Source organism: Varroa jacobsoni, unplaced genomic scaffold (genome assembly GCF_002532875.2).
Source record: "Varroa jacobsoni isolate VJ856 unplaced genomic scaffold, vjacob_1.0 scaffold_1315, whole genome shotgun sequence".
In the NCBI taxonomy this organism is placed as follows: domain Eukaryota; kingdom Metazoa; phylum Arthropoda; class Arachnida; order Mesostigmata; family Varroidae; genus Varroa; species Varroa jacobsoni.
Genome location: NW_019214217.1, coordinates 16157 through 33377, shown reverse-complemented (window position 1 = coordinate 33377; position 17221 = coordinate 16157). Strand labels below are relative to the sequence as shown.

At 49.6% G+C, this 17221-nt stretch overlaps 1 protein-coding gene across 1 annotated transcript in view; it reads left to right on the top strand.

The window, feature by feature from the left end:
* Positions 1-17221, top strand: part of LOC111268737 (uncharacterized) — a 51709-nt gene that overhangs the window by 19097 nt on the left and 15391 nt on the right. The window contains exons 2-5 of the mRNA XM_086971791.1: positions 7483-7947; positions 12264-12278; positions 12518-12874; positions 13358-13480. Of these exons, the coding sequence (XP_086827917.1) occupies positions 7483-7947; positions 12264-12278; positions 12518-12874; positions 13358-13480 (960 nt within the window). The remainder of the gene's footprint in view (positions 1-7482; positions 7948-12263; positions 12279-12517; positions 12875-13357; positions 13481-17221) is intronic.

Below are 17221 nucleotides of genomic sequence, written 5' to 3'. Positions count from 1 at the left end.
GTTTGCGCTATCCGATGATGATCGTTGCCGTCACCTACGCCGCAGTCGGGTGCGATCAACTTCGCTTTGCCAATAGCAGAAACAAGTGAACCAGTAGCACTATAGCTTTCAGCCAGTTGTTGGGGTGTTTTGAAAGAGAATGCTTGCTGGGGTTGTTGAAGGCAGTTGCTCTGCCATGAGATGGTCATAAAATCGACATAAACATTCTCGCGGGGACGAAAGCGCGCTTTCGTCGGAGCAACGATTGAGGAGGGGAGCGCTCGAGATTTCCCGCCTCGTAAACCTCGAGTCTGTTCTACGCCGGCAACGACGACGACGACGATGGTCTATGAACAGGATGGCTACACGCGGAAAAGAAAGGACGTTAAGTAGACAAGTTGTAGGTAGACGGAATTGGCACAGTAGGCGCACGAGAAACGAGTCAGGAAGAAGAAGAGGCGGAGAAAAAGCGATTCAGCGAAACGGTGCAGTGTACAAACAAGTGGTCTGTATGACTATTATGTTTGAATGAGTGACTGTACGACGATCAAACCAAAAAGGTGACGGCCATGACCGGCCACCAGCGGCAGCAACAGCAACGACAACAACAACAACAATTTTTGTGTCGATACAAACAATAGAGGTTTATGGGGGGAAAGCATGCTTCCATGGAACAGAAAAAGCTTTGTACCCATACAGTTGCTTCAAGTCTAGAAATAATATACTACTAAACTGATCTACGGGCGTTTGTAACTCATGTCATTGTTACGATCCACAGTTAATTTCATGCACGTCAAACTATACCTGCTGCTATTGTAACTCTCACTTTTAACAAGATCGACAGATTATCACTGCCAAATCATTAACAGCTGTAATAACAAACGACGTCATCATCAGTAGCATGCAGTAGTTTTACCTAGTCAATTAGACGCGTATGTTCTCTAGGCGCATAGCAGAACAGATGACGAAAGTTGGTGCAGCAGGCCTGTTCTAGGACGCACTGGCACATACGACGACGAGCTGAACAGACATCAGGTCGTGACGTAGTAATACGCTACTACGTTACAATCTGCCTTTGCACATTTCGACTGCGGATAGTCCTTTTCCAATGTGTTGTGCGCGGAGTAAACATGCATATTATATATACAGGCCTTCCCATCGGTCAGCCGGCTAAAAACGACTTCTAGTGTTTTGTTTGCCTGTCTGCCCGTCTGTCGCTTCACGCTAGTAAGTGACAGTCGGACCGGGCGGCGTCTTGCTACAGGCGACCAATAGAAGTAGCTATCGAGGCAGCGTGATCGCAACCATTGTTCTCAGAGGGACATCGCTTACCTATCGTCGTTGAGGTGGACCTGGCCGGTAGGAGTAGCAGCTGCCTGCAATAACTACATCCGCTACCGTCATTGCCCTGTTTATGACCAGGAGTGATTGAATGCTATCGTCATTCCGTAGCTGTGGCTATGGCTGTGTTGGCCGATACGTCAGACACCAGGTAGGGTATAACTACAAGTTTACGTGTGATCTGACGATAACCGGCGCTTTCGCGGACTGAGTTAGCCACTTGCCCGGTCCAGCAACAAACACTTGACTCTAGCCGGTCGATAGAAACTTGTGCGTTTGGTATCCTCTAGCGGCGGCAGTCGAGTAGAGGCTTACGGTTGCCAATGGTAGTGGTGTGCAGTTTGCAGCTATTACTCTGTTCAAGCCTACCTTGTAGTGTAGAAGCTTCTATCTTGTCGACTATATCCTGCGGTAAAGGCTTTCCAGCCGCCGCTGTCCACTGTGTACGTGTGCATAACATGGACGTGCGTGTACGGACCTGTCTGTCTATTTGGCAGAAGGCAGAAAGTTGCAACGTTGCTTCGAATAAAAGTCATTCGTCCATCATGCGGCAGACGTCCAGTCATCGGCTTTCGATGACCATTTGACAGTTGACCCTCGTCGCCTTATGAGACATTGGCCGTTTAGCGCCCAGCTAAGCGGGCAAGATTACACTGTGCAATGTGTTAGGCCTCCTGCGTCAAGCCGCAAGAGCCTGCTGCGGTAGATGGCGTGCTGCATACGCAAGCAAACATGCTTCCGTATCGCTCAGTCACACATATGGTAGCAACAGCAGCAGCGGCAGCCACAAGTCGGACCGTGTCTAGTGACCATATTTAAGTCTATAGTCTGGTCCGACTGATCTGTCTGCAAAGTTGTTTGAACCACCGGTTAATGCTGAGCCGCCTGATAGGATCAGCACTAACCGATCTCTTTATCGTTTGTTCGACTACTGCTCAAGCCTCTGTTGCTGGTCGACGCAGCTGCGCCACAGCAGAAGTCAGTCGTTCGACATCGGTAGTTTAGCGCCGAACGAGCGAGCGAGCGACTGACGACCCAGTACCTTATCCTCAGGGCTTGCGGCTGTCGCCTTCGTCGGCACGGGAAAGGTAGCGTCCTCTGCGTCATATTTTCCCCGTCTGCTTTTTCCATTCCTGACCCTGCCTCCCTCCGTGGTACGCCAAGCAGCGGCGTCTAAAGCGGTCACACCCAACGCGTTTAACGCCAGTAGGTTAGGTAAAGAGCTACGTCCCCGATGTTTAGGATGGAAATACAGGTCGGGGCGATGTGAAGAACGGATAGTTTTTTTCGCTCACACACTCATAGAACACGCATAAACGTAACAAGCAGAGACGATTGCGGTGATCACGTTGCTTTTCCAACCGAACAAATACGGCGGTTGCGACAACGATCAAAGCAAAGGCGGTGGTAGCTGGATATATAGCGATAGGTAAATTATCGCCTCTTAGCGTGTTAACGCGTTCCTAAAGCCTCCGCCCACGCCGGCAAAGGGCGATTATTCATTGAGTTCGCGTAAATCACCTTTGTGATAGTCCAACTCAAGATAGCACCGTAGAACTGATTCTGTCAGCTGGTATTTCGAGCCCGTTCGTTTTGCTTCGCTAACACTAACACAAGCATGTCGAATATAGAAGACAGTCCTATGTTGTTCTGGCCATTGTCCACTAGCAGGGTTTGTCATCGTTAATGGAAATAGATTAGGTTGAACGTCCGCGAGATGCGCTCACTTGTCAAGGCGTTTTACCACCGAGGTTACGCAATCAGACTTGGTCTGTTCATTTCAGAAACGATCTAACCGAGTGCTGCCTAATGGGGCCATCCTATTTGAAATATTCGTGGGTACGCGCGGGCCAGTTAACCGTCTTGCACCCATGGCAGGACGCAACTGGTGTTACGTGCAAGAGAAAGACAAACCTCGAACAAAAAAATATCGATGAGATATCGATTGGCAGATGAATGAAAATTTTTCTCGGACGTCATGAAGCAAGAATGAAACAGAATGAGACAACGAAGCAGTGGTAAAAAACGTTTGTTTTCAAGCTAACCCGTTAGAGGCAGTAGTGTTCCTACCAACTGGGATTCCTTATAAAATACCGTTTAATGTGAGGTATTTACTTCGATAAGAGACTGTCACTACTAATAAGAACACAGTAGATAAATCGATAACTATTCTCTATCTAATAAGTTGAGGGGTTCATGAAAATCATATGAGATTATTCTGTACCCTTTTCACTTGGAAATAACTGCTAATAAATACATGATACTATTTAATAATTTATACCAGAACATTTCTTCATAATTAGGAACTTTATTCAAGTTAATTTATTATTTAACTATTTAAACAAACGACCATTTTTTGTTAACCATTTTATCATATCGATGTGAAGTTTGTTTTAGACTGTAGAGCGTTAGCTTCATTGCACTTTAACGCTGATGTTAGCTGAATCGTGATACTCAGATGTTGCTGCCCCTTTATCCTGTCGTTCTCTTTCAGTCCATACACATTCCAGTCTGGTCTCCCCTTTAGCTCCTTACCAGCCTGGGTGCACGGCACCATTTTGAATAGGCGTCCCGCCACAACGCATTCACCCACAGCGCGCACGTTCCTTCGCGGCCAACGATCTTCAATCAGGTGTCCAGGTACGGAGGAGCCAACGGTCTCCTCGAACGCCGCTAGTGGACTACTCTTTCGATGCCAATTCGATTTGTGAAACGACGACGAAAATGCCGGCAACGAGACGAGAAGCAAAAAAGTTCGAACTATATCCTATCGCGGGGCTCGCGATCTGCCAAGGAGAAGCAGGCGGCTCAGTAGCACGAGACCGACGGATGTTGGCCGAGGCGTTGGTGGCTCCTCAGGCCGAAGTCGAGTAAAGCGGGGCGTATGCAAAAAGGAGGATAGAGGGGGTCAGCCAACGAGATAGGCAAGCGGGGGAGTTGAAAAAGAGTCAATTGAAATGCGCAATAGTTTCGGCCATTGCAGTTCGAACTGCGTCCTGTCGGTCGACCGAAGCCCAGCTGGCCTCTCAGTCTCTCTCCTTCTTTATCTGCTCTGCTTTGCTCCAGTGGATCAATCAGTTGGTCTTGCTAAGAGGACGCGAGAGCGGAGAGCTAGGGGGCGGAGGGTGTAGATGGAGGGGTCACTGGAGCGACTACCGTCTCGTCGAATACAGGCGGGTCCTTTGTCGTTCTATTTTGCATACTATCTCCTGTCTTCCTGATGCTGCTGGTGCTGCTGTAGCGTGCCATGGACACCGAGCGGTATAGACCACCGTAGTATGGTGCGGCAGTGAGTAGCTCAAGCTCTTGTGCTCAAGTCGTCGCTGCTGCTGCTGCTATCTTGCCTGCTTGCCCGTACCAACTGGTGGTGGTTGGCACCGCGTCGCCAATGAACGAATGAATCGCGATCCAAGATCGAAGTAGTTCACCCACTGCGTCAAACTCGTTTCGTTTGGCCATCTGCGACGAGTTGTCATCGAACTGTCCTTCTCTTTGTCGTCAAACTTATTCCTTGTCGGCTCTTCTTTTTTGTTTGATTATTCTACCACTCTATGTTTGCTGCGGTTGAAGGCACTAGTAGGACTTCAATGCTGTCAGCCAAAGAATGCGAAGTTCTGCATTTAGGTTCTATGTCGTCGAAAAACGACAGAAACCGAATAGACATGCCTGGACTAGATGTGTTATTTTCGGTGAGAAAAACCTGTCAAAATCAGGATACTCTAATAGTTACTCGAACAGTTTGCCTACGAACGACCGGTTAGCCGAAAAACAAAAGGAAGTAGTCGTGTTAGGATTATTGTTGTTATGGTAACATTTTTTCTATTATGCTAAGAATAAAGGTGGCTTACGGTTGACGTGGGATCAACTGGTCCTCTCTGCCCGTCTTCTACAACTGCTGACCGGCCACAGACGGTTGGGTTGCAACAAGCAGATGCGACGGATTTACGATCCTTTTGGCTAGCTGGTGATTCAGCTAGCCTTGTGGGCTATTTGAAGCTCATCGTTGGTATGGCGGACACCCCAGTAACTAGCTTTCCTGCTTAGTTTCCGGAGACGTCGTTTATAGAGTAGAGAAGGTATCTCACTTGCCTGACACTAGCGACATGCACGAACAAACAGGCCGCAGCTTCCCGCGTTTCCACAGTTCCTAAAATTGAAGTTAAAGCCAAGAAAGCCTGTGGACGAGGTTCGGCTTTAGTTCCCCTTTTCGTTCTTCTGTGGGGGGGAGGGGGAGGGGGGGTTAAAGGCACACATACCCAGTGTGTTTGATACAGACACTAATAGTGGAACAGGACGATTGTCATCCTCTTACGAGCCGCCTTCATCACCCATTGCGCGTAGACCACATGATATGGCCTCACGATAGGCCATGAGATGTAGCGGGAGTAGGTGGGAGGCAAACGGCTGAAGCTAGGTAGCTATTTCTCAAAAGGCGCCCTACATACTGAGGGGGCATAGCATCAAACCAACCAGCCAGCCAGCAGCGGTGTGTCTCACAGTAGTAGTAGTAGTAGTAGAAGAAGCGGAGGCGGCAGCCCATTTGGTAGGAAGATAGGGGAGTCACTTATCAAAATTGATACAAATCTACCCAAGGCGGGCGCGAGTCTCGTCCTATCCCTACACCTAGGCTGTGTTCATTGCTACGGCGGTTGCCTTCGCCGCTGGTTGCACTCAGTCACTTAGCCAGCTACCCCGAATGTTTCTCCTGCGAAGAAGACCCTGAGTACTAGTGTGGTGGGCAGAAGCAACTGTGAGCGGATCGGAGCGTACTGTAGGCAATGAAGGCACCGGAAGTACCCAGAAGGGGCGAGCGCGGGTTTGCCAACGGCATCGGTTGCCTTTAGGCTTGTGCAGGCAGTTTGACCATATGCCAATGGTATAGCGGTGACAATACTGTCTGTGTTCACGTTCTGCCGGTCTATGTATATATATATATATAGGCACGTAGAAGTAATAAGGACATCCTATCAGCCACTACCGACAACGGGAACCAGTTCTTTCACCAACGACAGTCCTATGGTTTACTCGCTACACACTTTTTTAGATCAGCTAGCAATGTATAGAAGCAATACGTTTACGGTGGCACATTCTCAGATCAACCTTAAAACTTTACTTAACTCATTCTTTCTTTTCATTTGTTTAGTACCTATACATTCTTATGTACCCCTTTAATTGTGTATGATGATGATGATTTACACGAAATGTTTCTCAGTAACATCGCTGCTACTGTTGGCACCCAGTGCCACTGTCATTGCGCGTTTTTCGCTGAGCAAGTATCCTTCCTTTCTTTCAGTCTTCCTCTTTTTTCCTCTCGCTACTATCTGTATTCATGCTGACGTTGCTGTGTTTGCCGTTAGGGGATTGACTATCCAATCATCCAATTTTTGCCAACGCGCAGCCTTTGTAGAGCGTTATCAGCTAAAGCCAAAAAAATCTCTGTATAGAGCTGGTGGTAGCAGTAGTGCCGGTATAGAACCAGGCGGGAATGGCCAGTAGGAACAACGCGTGCAAGGGGCGTGCAATCGAGAACTCTGTCCGAGGTGCTGGGGGTGAGAAAAGATTGGGACTAAAGGGGTTGGCATAGGTCGGGTTGGCAGGCTCAAATCACCGACCTACCGATTAGGAACTTCTTAGACACCGCTAAGAAAGACGAGGGCAGTGGGTGCCAGGCTGCTGTGCCCTTCGGTCGTCGACACGCCGCCGCTTCAACCCGTGGCCGCTCCTCAGTAGGCCGTCGGCAGACCGACCGCACTCGTCCCGCCTAGATAATGGTGGCAAATTTGAATTTAAGAGCTCTTCTCATATTCACGTCATGAATGGCAACTTCCTCTCAGAGGGCTTCAAATCATAGCGTGGTTAGCAAAACAGAAGGGGAAGGAAAAGACGAAGTTGAAGGCCGCCGCGCGGGATGAAAAGCGACTGAGGATATTGGCTAGACTAAAGAATTTTAGGAAGTTATTATATTACTCCAGCAATGAGATGGAAAATGTCCTGGAAAAGGATGATGTAACAGACATCGGGCCGGCAAACAGCGGCGCATGACTATTAAAGCAGGTGTTAAGCAGTTAAGCGGAAATCTTAACGAATTTACATTGGGCAAGAAACTTTCAATCGGCATTAACTAATCTGTTCTGTTTGTTTCTTTTGTGTCTCTATTTTCAGTTGAGGTGGACAACGCTTGGAGAATGGATGATGACGTTCTAACGTGCGGCGTGTGCTACCAGCGGTTCGCGTTGGTTGACATACTGCGTTTCATCGAGCACAAAATGCATAACTGTAGTAACAAGGAAAATAGCACTGCGAAAAAATCGTTTGGTGTCGCCCTGCACAGCCTTCCTCAGGGCGTACTGTCTGGCCTTAATGCGCTTACTAACCTTTCAAGTTTGTCCACGATGTCCGGTTCGACGCATTCGCCCCAGTCGCCTACTGGTTCGACGGCAGGATCTGGCCTGGGCGACGGCGATTCACGACCCTTGAGTCCGCGAGGCGTCAAGCGAACCCGCGACGACGACTCGCGAGCCCCCTCACCACGCGAGAAGGCCAAAAGTAGTTCAGCTGCCTCTGCAACCGCCGTGGACAACAACAAATCAGTCCTCGCCGATGCAGATACGAACACCTCATCTACTGGTAAGCTCAATGATTGTATTACTGAGTTTGCTCTTCTTTTCTTTACAGTGTTCAGGTTACTTTAGTACTGCAAACCTTTGTATATTTTGGGCAATGCAGTTAATAAGCTGACGAAACGATATTGCTTAAGTTATAATTCTAGGCGAGCAAACGTTTGGAGAAGAAGTCCCAAATATTTATCCGACTATATATATCCGAATATAGTGCCTTATATCTTTGGTACCAGTTGTTTGTTACCCAATACATGCATATCTATCTGAAATCAGCGATCGCCTATTTTTCTGGGTAGCTACTAATTGTGTTCCACTTTGGTATTCTCAACATTTTAATCACTTGCTACTTTATCCTGCTGCTGGCGATCGTTGTACTTCATCTGGGCAGAAGGTAGATTTTCCTACTGGCTTCTTCCTTAACTGAAGCCGCGTTGCTGTCGTTCCAATGGTAGCAGTCAGTGCAAATTTTGAGAATCATCCATTCGGCTGGAACAATCGGTCCGGGCTTTTTGGCGGCGCGGCTGATTGGCTACGAAACGCTGCTGGTTACCACCATTCTCACAATGCAACACTTTCTCAGATATTTCTTGGTGTGCGAACTCGTCAATGGGTTTAGTCGGTACCAACGTGTGTTGTTGAGTTGGATAGTCTTGTCCACAAAATTGTCCATGATGATTATTGGTTAGCGCCGTCGTATGGCTGAACCAAACGACTGTCTAGCTGACGCTACTGCCGCTGCCAGCTGCTGCTGCCGCCGCCGATGACTTCTGGCTACTGGTCAGTGGAACAGAGACGTTTTTCGACAACATTTCATCTCGTTGACCATCCCACCCTCGAGCAGCAGTAACAACGAACAAAGGCAGCTAAGACAAGATCGTGAACACGTCTCAGACGAAGCGATGCTTTGGGCCTTTCTAATTGCGCTGGGACGGGCCGATTGGCCAACTAACCCCCTGACAGTCGTTCGTCGAGACGTGCCTTTTATAAAATTCATTGTGTTCTTAATGTGTGACACACAACACACAACTAGTACTGATAAAACAACCGACACAATCTACCAAGACAATCACTAGATAACTGGGTAACTGGAAATGATCTACTTAATCAGCTAAAGCTCGCATTTGTCTACCCATATGCTTGTATATATGTCATGGACTGGTTTGCATCTTGGTATAGTGTTTTCGCGCCAGCATCCTTCAAGTCTACATGACCATTCATTATTCCCTGCTTGTGCGCTCCGCTCACTGAAATAGTCATGTCGGTTTGGTAGCCGTCTACAGCCAAAGCTCTCTCTCTGCTTCTGTGTGTGTCTGTATATGTTCGACACAGTCTGTCTACGGCCATCTCATGTCTACTGAATGCTGTGCGCTCCTACGTTGTCGCGAACGGCTTTATCAGTTTTATCTATGAGGAAGCTCCCCCTGTCTTTCAGCTTCTGATCACAGCAAGCACAATAGTAGCCCTACCGGCATTCCGTACTGCCCAAAACTCACCCGGACCTTTTTGCGCTCATAGTGTGCGCATCATCCGACGTTGCCCTCACATTCGCCACTGGCAAATCTATCCACCCACGGCGACAGCAGCAGCCTTTCTTCCTTTTCGTTGTCTTTAATGCCACGTCAATGTCAAACCCCAACGGGCGGCTGGGCACCCAGCTGGCCAAGCACGCTCTGCTGTCTATGTACTCGTCTGTCTTTTACTCCATTGCGTTCTATTCTATTCCCAGTATGCATTCTCTGTCGGTGGAGTTCTAGGCGTTGTCCCCAACCCCTGTCCCCTCTCCCCCAGCTTCGCACTATACTCGGGCGATGGTCCCTCTTCTTCGTCGATACCGTCATCTCCAACGAGCTTTATCTATTTTTGCTCGCTGTCTTGCTACGAGTTCGTTTTTCGTGCTCTTTTTCCCTTCGCTCATCCCTTTGTGTTCGCTGTGTTTCTCTTGCCTCGTTCTTTCCTCTCATCCAATACGAGGGAACAGACAAAAAGGACAAACCCAGACATCAGCTGTTTTCTCGAATATTTTTCTTTTATTTATCAACCCTCTGTCGAAGCTAACGGCAATCTGGGTTTTCTAACATGGCACGAGTTATTGCCAAGACTTTTTCCAATAGAAAAGACGACAATCGACAACCTTTACTCCAGTGCTGATTTAGTACAGCTTGCTAGTATGTCGCTAAACGATTGGTGAGATGAAAGAAGACGTTGCCATTCGCGATGCAATAAGACTTTTTCTCATAATTCGTCCTCAAATATCCCCCTCTTTTCACGTTCTTTTCAAATATATCTTTCGTCGTTGAGATTTATGTGACTATTGCGACGTTTCTTTCTCAAACTATGCTAGTATATAAGTTGGATGTCTAACTTTCGGAGGTCTGCTTGCCTGTTCACCTTTATGGAGTGGCGGCATCCGGGACCGAAAAACGTAAGTTTGTTAAGAAAACAGAAGCCGTATGGCTGCCTTTAATGCGACTGACGCTGTCGTTCTTTGAAAGGCTCCTGAAGTGGTACTCGCGGCGAGGCCACTCGGGGCGCGCCCGCACGCCCAGTGTCTTGCCGCCTTGCGTGTTATGTTCAACAGGCACAACTGTGTCGCACTGGTGTATAATAGCCCAGAGAACGTAATTAACTCTTTTTAGGGTGTTGTACGCTGGCTTTGTGTGGTGCCGTTCAGGCGGTAGTAAGCGTAGGAGGTGGGCCGAAGGTTGGGACGAAGGCTTTGAAGGGAAGCTCCGTCCAGGAGGTAGCTGAAGAAAGGGCTTGTGAATGGCGAAGCGGCGCTGGCGCCGGTGACAGGGGGAGAGGGGGGTACGCTCACCGAGAGCCTGCCTTCAAGTCTACTTGCTCAACGTTGGACCTTCTTCATGTTCTCCACGAAGCGACCCGCGGTTGTCCTGCTGCTCGCAACGATGGTCACAGGCACGAGCGGGATGCGATGGCGGTTCGCACTACGCGTGGTGGTAATGTTGTAATGAAGGTTTACTCAGGATTATGATTCGGAGCGGAGGAAGGATAGATAGGACAACGAGTGTTATGGAAGAGTTGTTCAAGAGGATGTTGAGGGCCCACGACCGCATGATACGCACGGAGACAGACAGATGCATAAGCATATATGTTGTTAAGCATAGAAAGACACACAAGGGCACAGTAGAAGCGACAGCCACCAAGCACTGAGCTGGGAGGAACGACGTATTTAGAATGCCATGAAGATCCCATACATCTAAACGGAGCAGGATTTCGCCACCCGGTTCCCTTCTTTAGAGCACGTCTTAACTAGCTTAAGATGGACGAATTATTCAGCCGTTACGATGTTGTGCAACGTATGCATTTAGGGGTAAAGTAAACGCCCTGTGGTACTCCGCCTGCTACAGTACCGTACTAGTGTGCATTGGTTATTTAAGTGGATGAGCAAATCGCTCGGTAACACACGTCCATCACTTAAAGTACGTAATAAACTCAATTTCCTTTCCCAAATGAGCACTTGTTTCCTGTGAAAGTTACGATTTTCACAGTTTTCTTCTAGTTTTTGGTTTCAGAAAATGTCCGATTGTCACATCGAGCATGGTCGCATTGTTGGCAACACTTATCGGCGATCAGTGACTCCGTGTCGCGTTCCCACGTAACTTACGTTTGCTACACAAAAAAATCGCTGGTGAGCCCGCGGAAAAACAAGACATGCTTTACCATTGACTAATTGATATTACAATATCGTGCAATCGTCGCCATCTCTAGGCTACATACAGCTGCTAACAAAAGTTACCAATTGTGTTATGTTCATATTGGCAATGTGCCTGTCTAGCAGCAATTGTTATTTAGAATCTGCTGCTGTTCTATAAATAATAATAACAAAACGGAAAACATTGAAACGCATTGTTAATGTAACAAATAAGTACAAACAATAAATCTCTTGTTTTCGCTACAGCCTATTTTGTTTAAAGAGGCTAATGTCAATTTTGCCCGTAAAACGAAACTAAACAAGTAGAATAACCGGAGAGTGTTCCAGCGACCTTTTTCTAGCAATGGTTCAGTAAGTAGAGTCGTTCTATCGAATTCCACTATGGTTTTCTTTGGTTGTCCGTTTGTTGTTTTTCTGGTCTGCATCGTCGTCATCTTTGTGCAGCTCCGGCGGATAAAGACGACCTGTTTGCCTGCAACGTTCAGAATTCGTAGTTATTTGTCCCATTACTCCAAATCGCTGTTCATCATTCTCGTGTGGAGAACTCTAAGCTTGCATAGGTCCTATGGATCGGCCCCGTGCATGCCAGGGACGACGGGATAGCGGTAGCGCTCTCCACTTGCGACATATTTTGCTGTACCGTCAAACAGGCAGCGGTTTAGGAGGTAAGCTGCAGCCTGCAAGCAGGGTAAAACGGGGAACGCGTGGACCAATCTCAGGCAGTGTTCCCATGGGGAGTCACGGGATCTAGCAGCAGCTGAGTGGCAATGGCGGCAGTGCGTAAGGGGCGCGGCGGGGATGCGCAAGGATGCTTGTCTGGCCACCTACCTCCTGCATGCTGCTTGCCGTGCCTGCCGTAGCTGTCTTGCCTGCTTTGCCGCTGCTCGCTTGTTGTGCTGGGCAGTCAGCCAGGCAGGCAAGAAGGCCGGCAGGCAGGCCACGCTGAGTGGGAGAAACGGGAAGAGGGGCACCAACCAGGTAGAGGAACGTCGGCCGCCGGCCTCCTCGCGGCCTCATACGGGCCTCAAGCATGGCAGCGGCGGGCCCGGACAAGCCCAGCACGAGATGAGGCAAATATTTCGGCGGCTGTCCATTGGCTGCCTGCTCTGCTCTAGCCCTCGCTGCACTCCTCCACTCTTCTACTGCGCTCGACTAGGGGGCGGTCCCTCTTGCCTCTTCCCCCAGTTGGACCCCGTCGCTGGCTCGTTTGCCCCAAAGCCCCAGCGCTTGCCCGTCCTGCCGACGGAAGAGTCTTTTCGAAGTGCCCCGAGGCCCTTCCTTCGCTTGTCCAGAAGCGCTTCGCTTCTCTACGGGCACGGCGACCCACGGCGGCCTCGACCCGCGCACTGAAACTCTATCCCAAGTCTGTTCCCTGCCCTAGTAACGCCTCTCTCGGTACAATTGCTGCTGCTGTCCCCAACAGACGACGGCGACGACGACAACGAGTCAGTGAACAAACCAACGAGCAAGCGGACGGAAGCGCCACTGGTGGCCGAAAAGGCGAGTTGCTGCCACTGCTGCTGCTGCCTCGGCCTTATCAATGGCAATAGGCAACGGAGAAAGGAGTACTGGCCAGACTGCGAGGTCTAGCCTCCCTTCTGTGCTTGCCATTACCACCCACATCACTAAGCAATGAGAGAAGCCACTAGCTGCGCTAGATCTCACGACGGTTACCGACTAGCGGTTCACTCGGTTGCTTTACTCGCATCGTCTTAGACTGCTTCACTTTTCTTTCGCGCGTTAGGTGAGCAAGACGAAAGGTACAAAGATAGGAAAAAGATCGGCGTTGACGATGGCGGTAGGGACCGCCACAGTGGCAACGGCGGTTCCTGTAGCGGCAGCATCGACGACAATGACGCTAGAAAAGGTAAGTATGGCACGAACAATCGGTCGACTAATGTTAATGCTGCCACTTGATAGGCATGCCATCTACACAGCCAGCTAACTTTGCTGGCAAACGAAGGCAACGCAATTCTGTAGGCCCTTAAGGGGCCGAACGCCGCGGGGAAGAACGAACAGGAGCGGGGGTAGGTAATGCAGGCTGCCACGAAGGACAGAGCTAGGAATGCTAGGCAAACCCACACCTGAAGGTAAGCTCAGTTGAATGGCGGCAGGAGGGACTGCTGAGGTGCGCGAGGGACTTGCGCAGTTGCAGGCGCGGCTAAAAAAAAAAGGCAGACACAGGGTAGAGGAGAGGGCAATGGCATAGACGAAGCCTGCGTCGCTCGCGCACGCAATGGGACGACGGCCAGCGCGCCGCTATCTGCGTGGCTGCTGGTGATGGTAGTGATGGCCGAAACAGAGAGGGAGGGCTGAAGCCAGACCAGGCAAGGCAAACAGCTCGGCAGCAGCAGGTTTCCGAGACGGCGAGGACACCGAAAGGACCTCACCGTGGCTGGCCACCAGCCTCCCGCGGCGGTGGCGTGGTAGTGGTGGCGGTGTTGGTTGTGGCCCCCCTCTCTCCGCCTCCACCGCCGCTCAGAGCTGGCTGGCTGGCCAGCCGCGCAGCTGTCCCTCTCTGGTCGCCTGGCGGCCGACCAACCGCCCGGCCCTTAGCCCTCGACCACTGGTCGCCCTCTGCATAATTCTAAGATGAGGAGCTCCAGGGGCCCACCGCCCACTCGGGGGCCACTAGTCACTAAGAGCCACGGGCCAGTCGGCCGCAACATACCATATATATACCATATATACATATGCGATGCACACCGCAGCGTTCCGCACCATGCAGCCATCGAGTGGGGCCGCAGAGGGGCTATGTGTGTGGCTGCCTGTACGGGCTGTGGCCATCCAGCGAGTCCAACTACCATCGCTATCACAACCGCTATGGCCGCTGCCCCCACCCCCACTCACACCCCATAAGCCCGGACATCCCCCAAGCGGCATGATGGGGTTTCGCTCCAGATCATTGGGGCCGAGGGCGGGCCCTTGCTGCCCACTCCGCTCGCCTTGCCTGTCTGATACCGGCAGGTCCAGATGAGCCCGGGCGGGGCCACTGTCTGCCGCCCACGTATGTCCGCAGTGACCTTCGGCATAAGCAGTTGCTGGGGACGACGACCACCACTAGTACTGCCACGACAACTACTACTGCGATAACCACTACTACAGAATTACTAGATTGGCCTGGCGAGGGTGTGCGTCTACACTATAGCATTTGCTTACCGTTTCATATTCACCTGCATCACGCGACGACTGACATTGCGGTTGGTACTCCACGTCCATGGCCTCTGCTAGGTGGTAGGCAGTCTGCTGTACGCAGCTGGAATAGTATTTGCGACACATTTAAACATTCACATCGAGGAGGTGAGAAACCTATCGACCTGAACAAAAACCAATCTAGTAGTTTTCTGCAAAGTCTGGGACAGCCCTTAGTGATTTCAATTTTCGCTTCGGTCTACAATAGATGGAAAAGGTAATAAAATGAAAGAAGGAAGAAAGGAACGTCTAAAACCGTCTAGACGAGAACAGCGGGGACTACGTTCTGCCGATGCGGTCCCACACTGATCGTATAGCGAGCGAGTTCTATCTAATTCAGACACAATATTTTTTTGCTCTTGAATTTGTCCCTGTTTTATGGTCATAAGCGTTTTCATTGTGACTGCAGGCACCGCTGACGGCAGTACAACGGAATCGACAAATTCGGGTTAGTATAAAAGGTTATTTCAATTTATGCACTTTGTTCCATTGTAACACAGTAACACGAAACGTATTTAGAAATGGTATAAAACCAGCAAACTATAATATCTCTACGTTTTGCTTGCTTTCCTTTTTCATTCGTGTCGTCTACTGATTTTAGACGACAGACGTAGTAACAGTTTCATTGGGCAACAGTTGCAGCGGCAGCAGCGTCGAGCACCGATCGCCATCTAAGGGTCATCGGGAAACACCGATCGACGCTGATCAGGTGAGAAATTTGTTCCGACGAAATGTGAACTGGTTTGCGGAGGAACGCCGATGCAGGCAGTGGCTCCGGCATCAGACAGCAACAGCACCGCTTCGACTGCCTCCAGATTGCAGGGGCGGCTTGCGTTGTCGTCTTCACCGCCACCGCAGCCGTCGTACTGATGACTGAAGGAGCAGAGAGGCTGGAACCATGCAAGCGATCATGTGATGTAGAGCGCGATTTGGCAATCTTTCGAGCCATTTGCCTCGATAGGCGGCGTTGGCTGTTCTACGGACCTATGCTGTTATGTAGCTACTGCAGCGACCGCTACCGTTGCTGTTCCCACCGTCATCTTACGACGACGCCTAAACCGGAGGACCAAGCAAATGACCTGGGAGAGAGAAAAAGGGTCTGAGAGAAATGAAGCAGTGAGGAAAGGCAGCAGACGGTCGGAAGACAGTGGCGGTCCTTAAGTAGGAGAGTACGGGAGTTGATAAGAAATCGAAGGGAACTGGAGGACTTATTTGCATGTTTGGCTTTGCAGCCTTTTGCTCTTAATTGACTTAGCACCCGCCAAGCCGCTTTTCCCCTATCCCGTCCTACGCTAACTCATTCTTCGCATTGATGTTGGCCAAACGATCTGAAATCTAAGGTTTCATCGAGTCATCTAAGCCTTGAAAGCCGCCCTCGGCCTCTTGACTCCAAGCTCTTGATTGCCGCCTATCCATATATATATGCTACCCATTATTTTTGACTCGAATCGGACCGGGTCAGTAATGCTTGTGTAGCAAAACTTCATCATTCTTTGGGAGCTGACCTCAAATATCGGTATAGCAGTGTTCCAATTCTGTACGGCGAAGTGAGTTTTTTTTCCCTTATCACAGTCGTCTTCATGCGCGTGGGCGCCGTTTTAAGCATTCTTGAAATGATTCATGTACTGCCCAAAAACGAGGAGCGGTCGTGTAATTCAACCATACAGCCACGCACACACACGCCAATACAGTTGCCTGCCCCTAAGTCCTTTGACTCGGACACGCCGACTTCGATTCTTACATCGGCCTGCTCGTGTTGGTTTGGAGGGAGGCTCTGCAAGCCAAATCGTATTATGGATCGGTGTCGTCCGTCCTGACCAGGAAGAAGGACCTAAGAGGACAACAAAAACCACAACAAATTTGGCCAAGTGGAGAGACGGGCAAGGGAGACACGGGGGAGATGTTTCAGAGAATGTTTTCAGGCTGAGAAATAGAGGATGGGGGTCGTTGATCCATGCAATAGCTTGTCGGCCCGGGACCAACGATCAATGATATGCTCATGCCCTAGACTTTTACCTCCCATTCAGCGCCAAGAAAAAGGTATCTAAGAAGAACGCACACAGTAATAGCACATTCGATAGACGTATCGACGATTACTACAAGCATTACATACCGCGAAGAATTTTTGCATATGTTTACCGGTGACTATTTCGTTCTAATTTATTACATTTTAAAAGTTAAAGAGAATCAAGTGTATACAGATACTGGTACGTCATAGACGACAGTGGATCTCTATATAATATCCGAACCTGCCCATGATATGCCTCAAACAGACGTTTTAATGGCTGTTTAATTGTCGTATATACCAGTGCAATCCTAACCGTTACAAATTGTCACTGGCGAGGTTATTTCACTTCCGTGCCAGAAGATAGCTTCACCGTTGCGATCTTGTCGATGCCATCGCTACCCCCAAAAG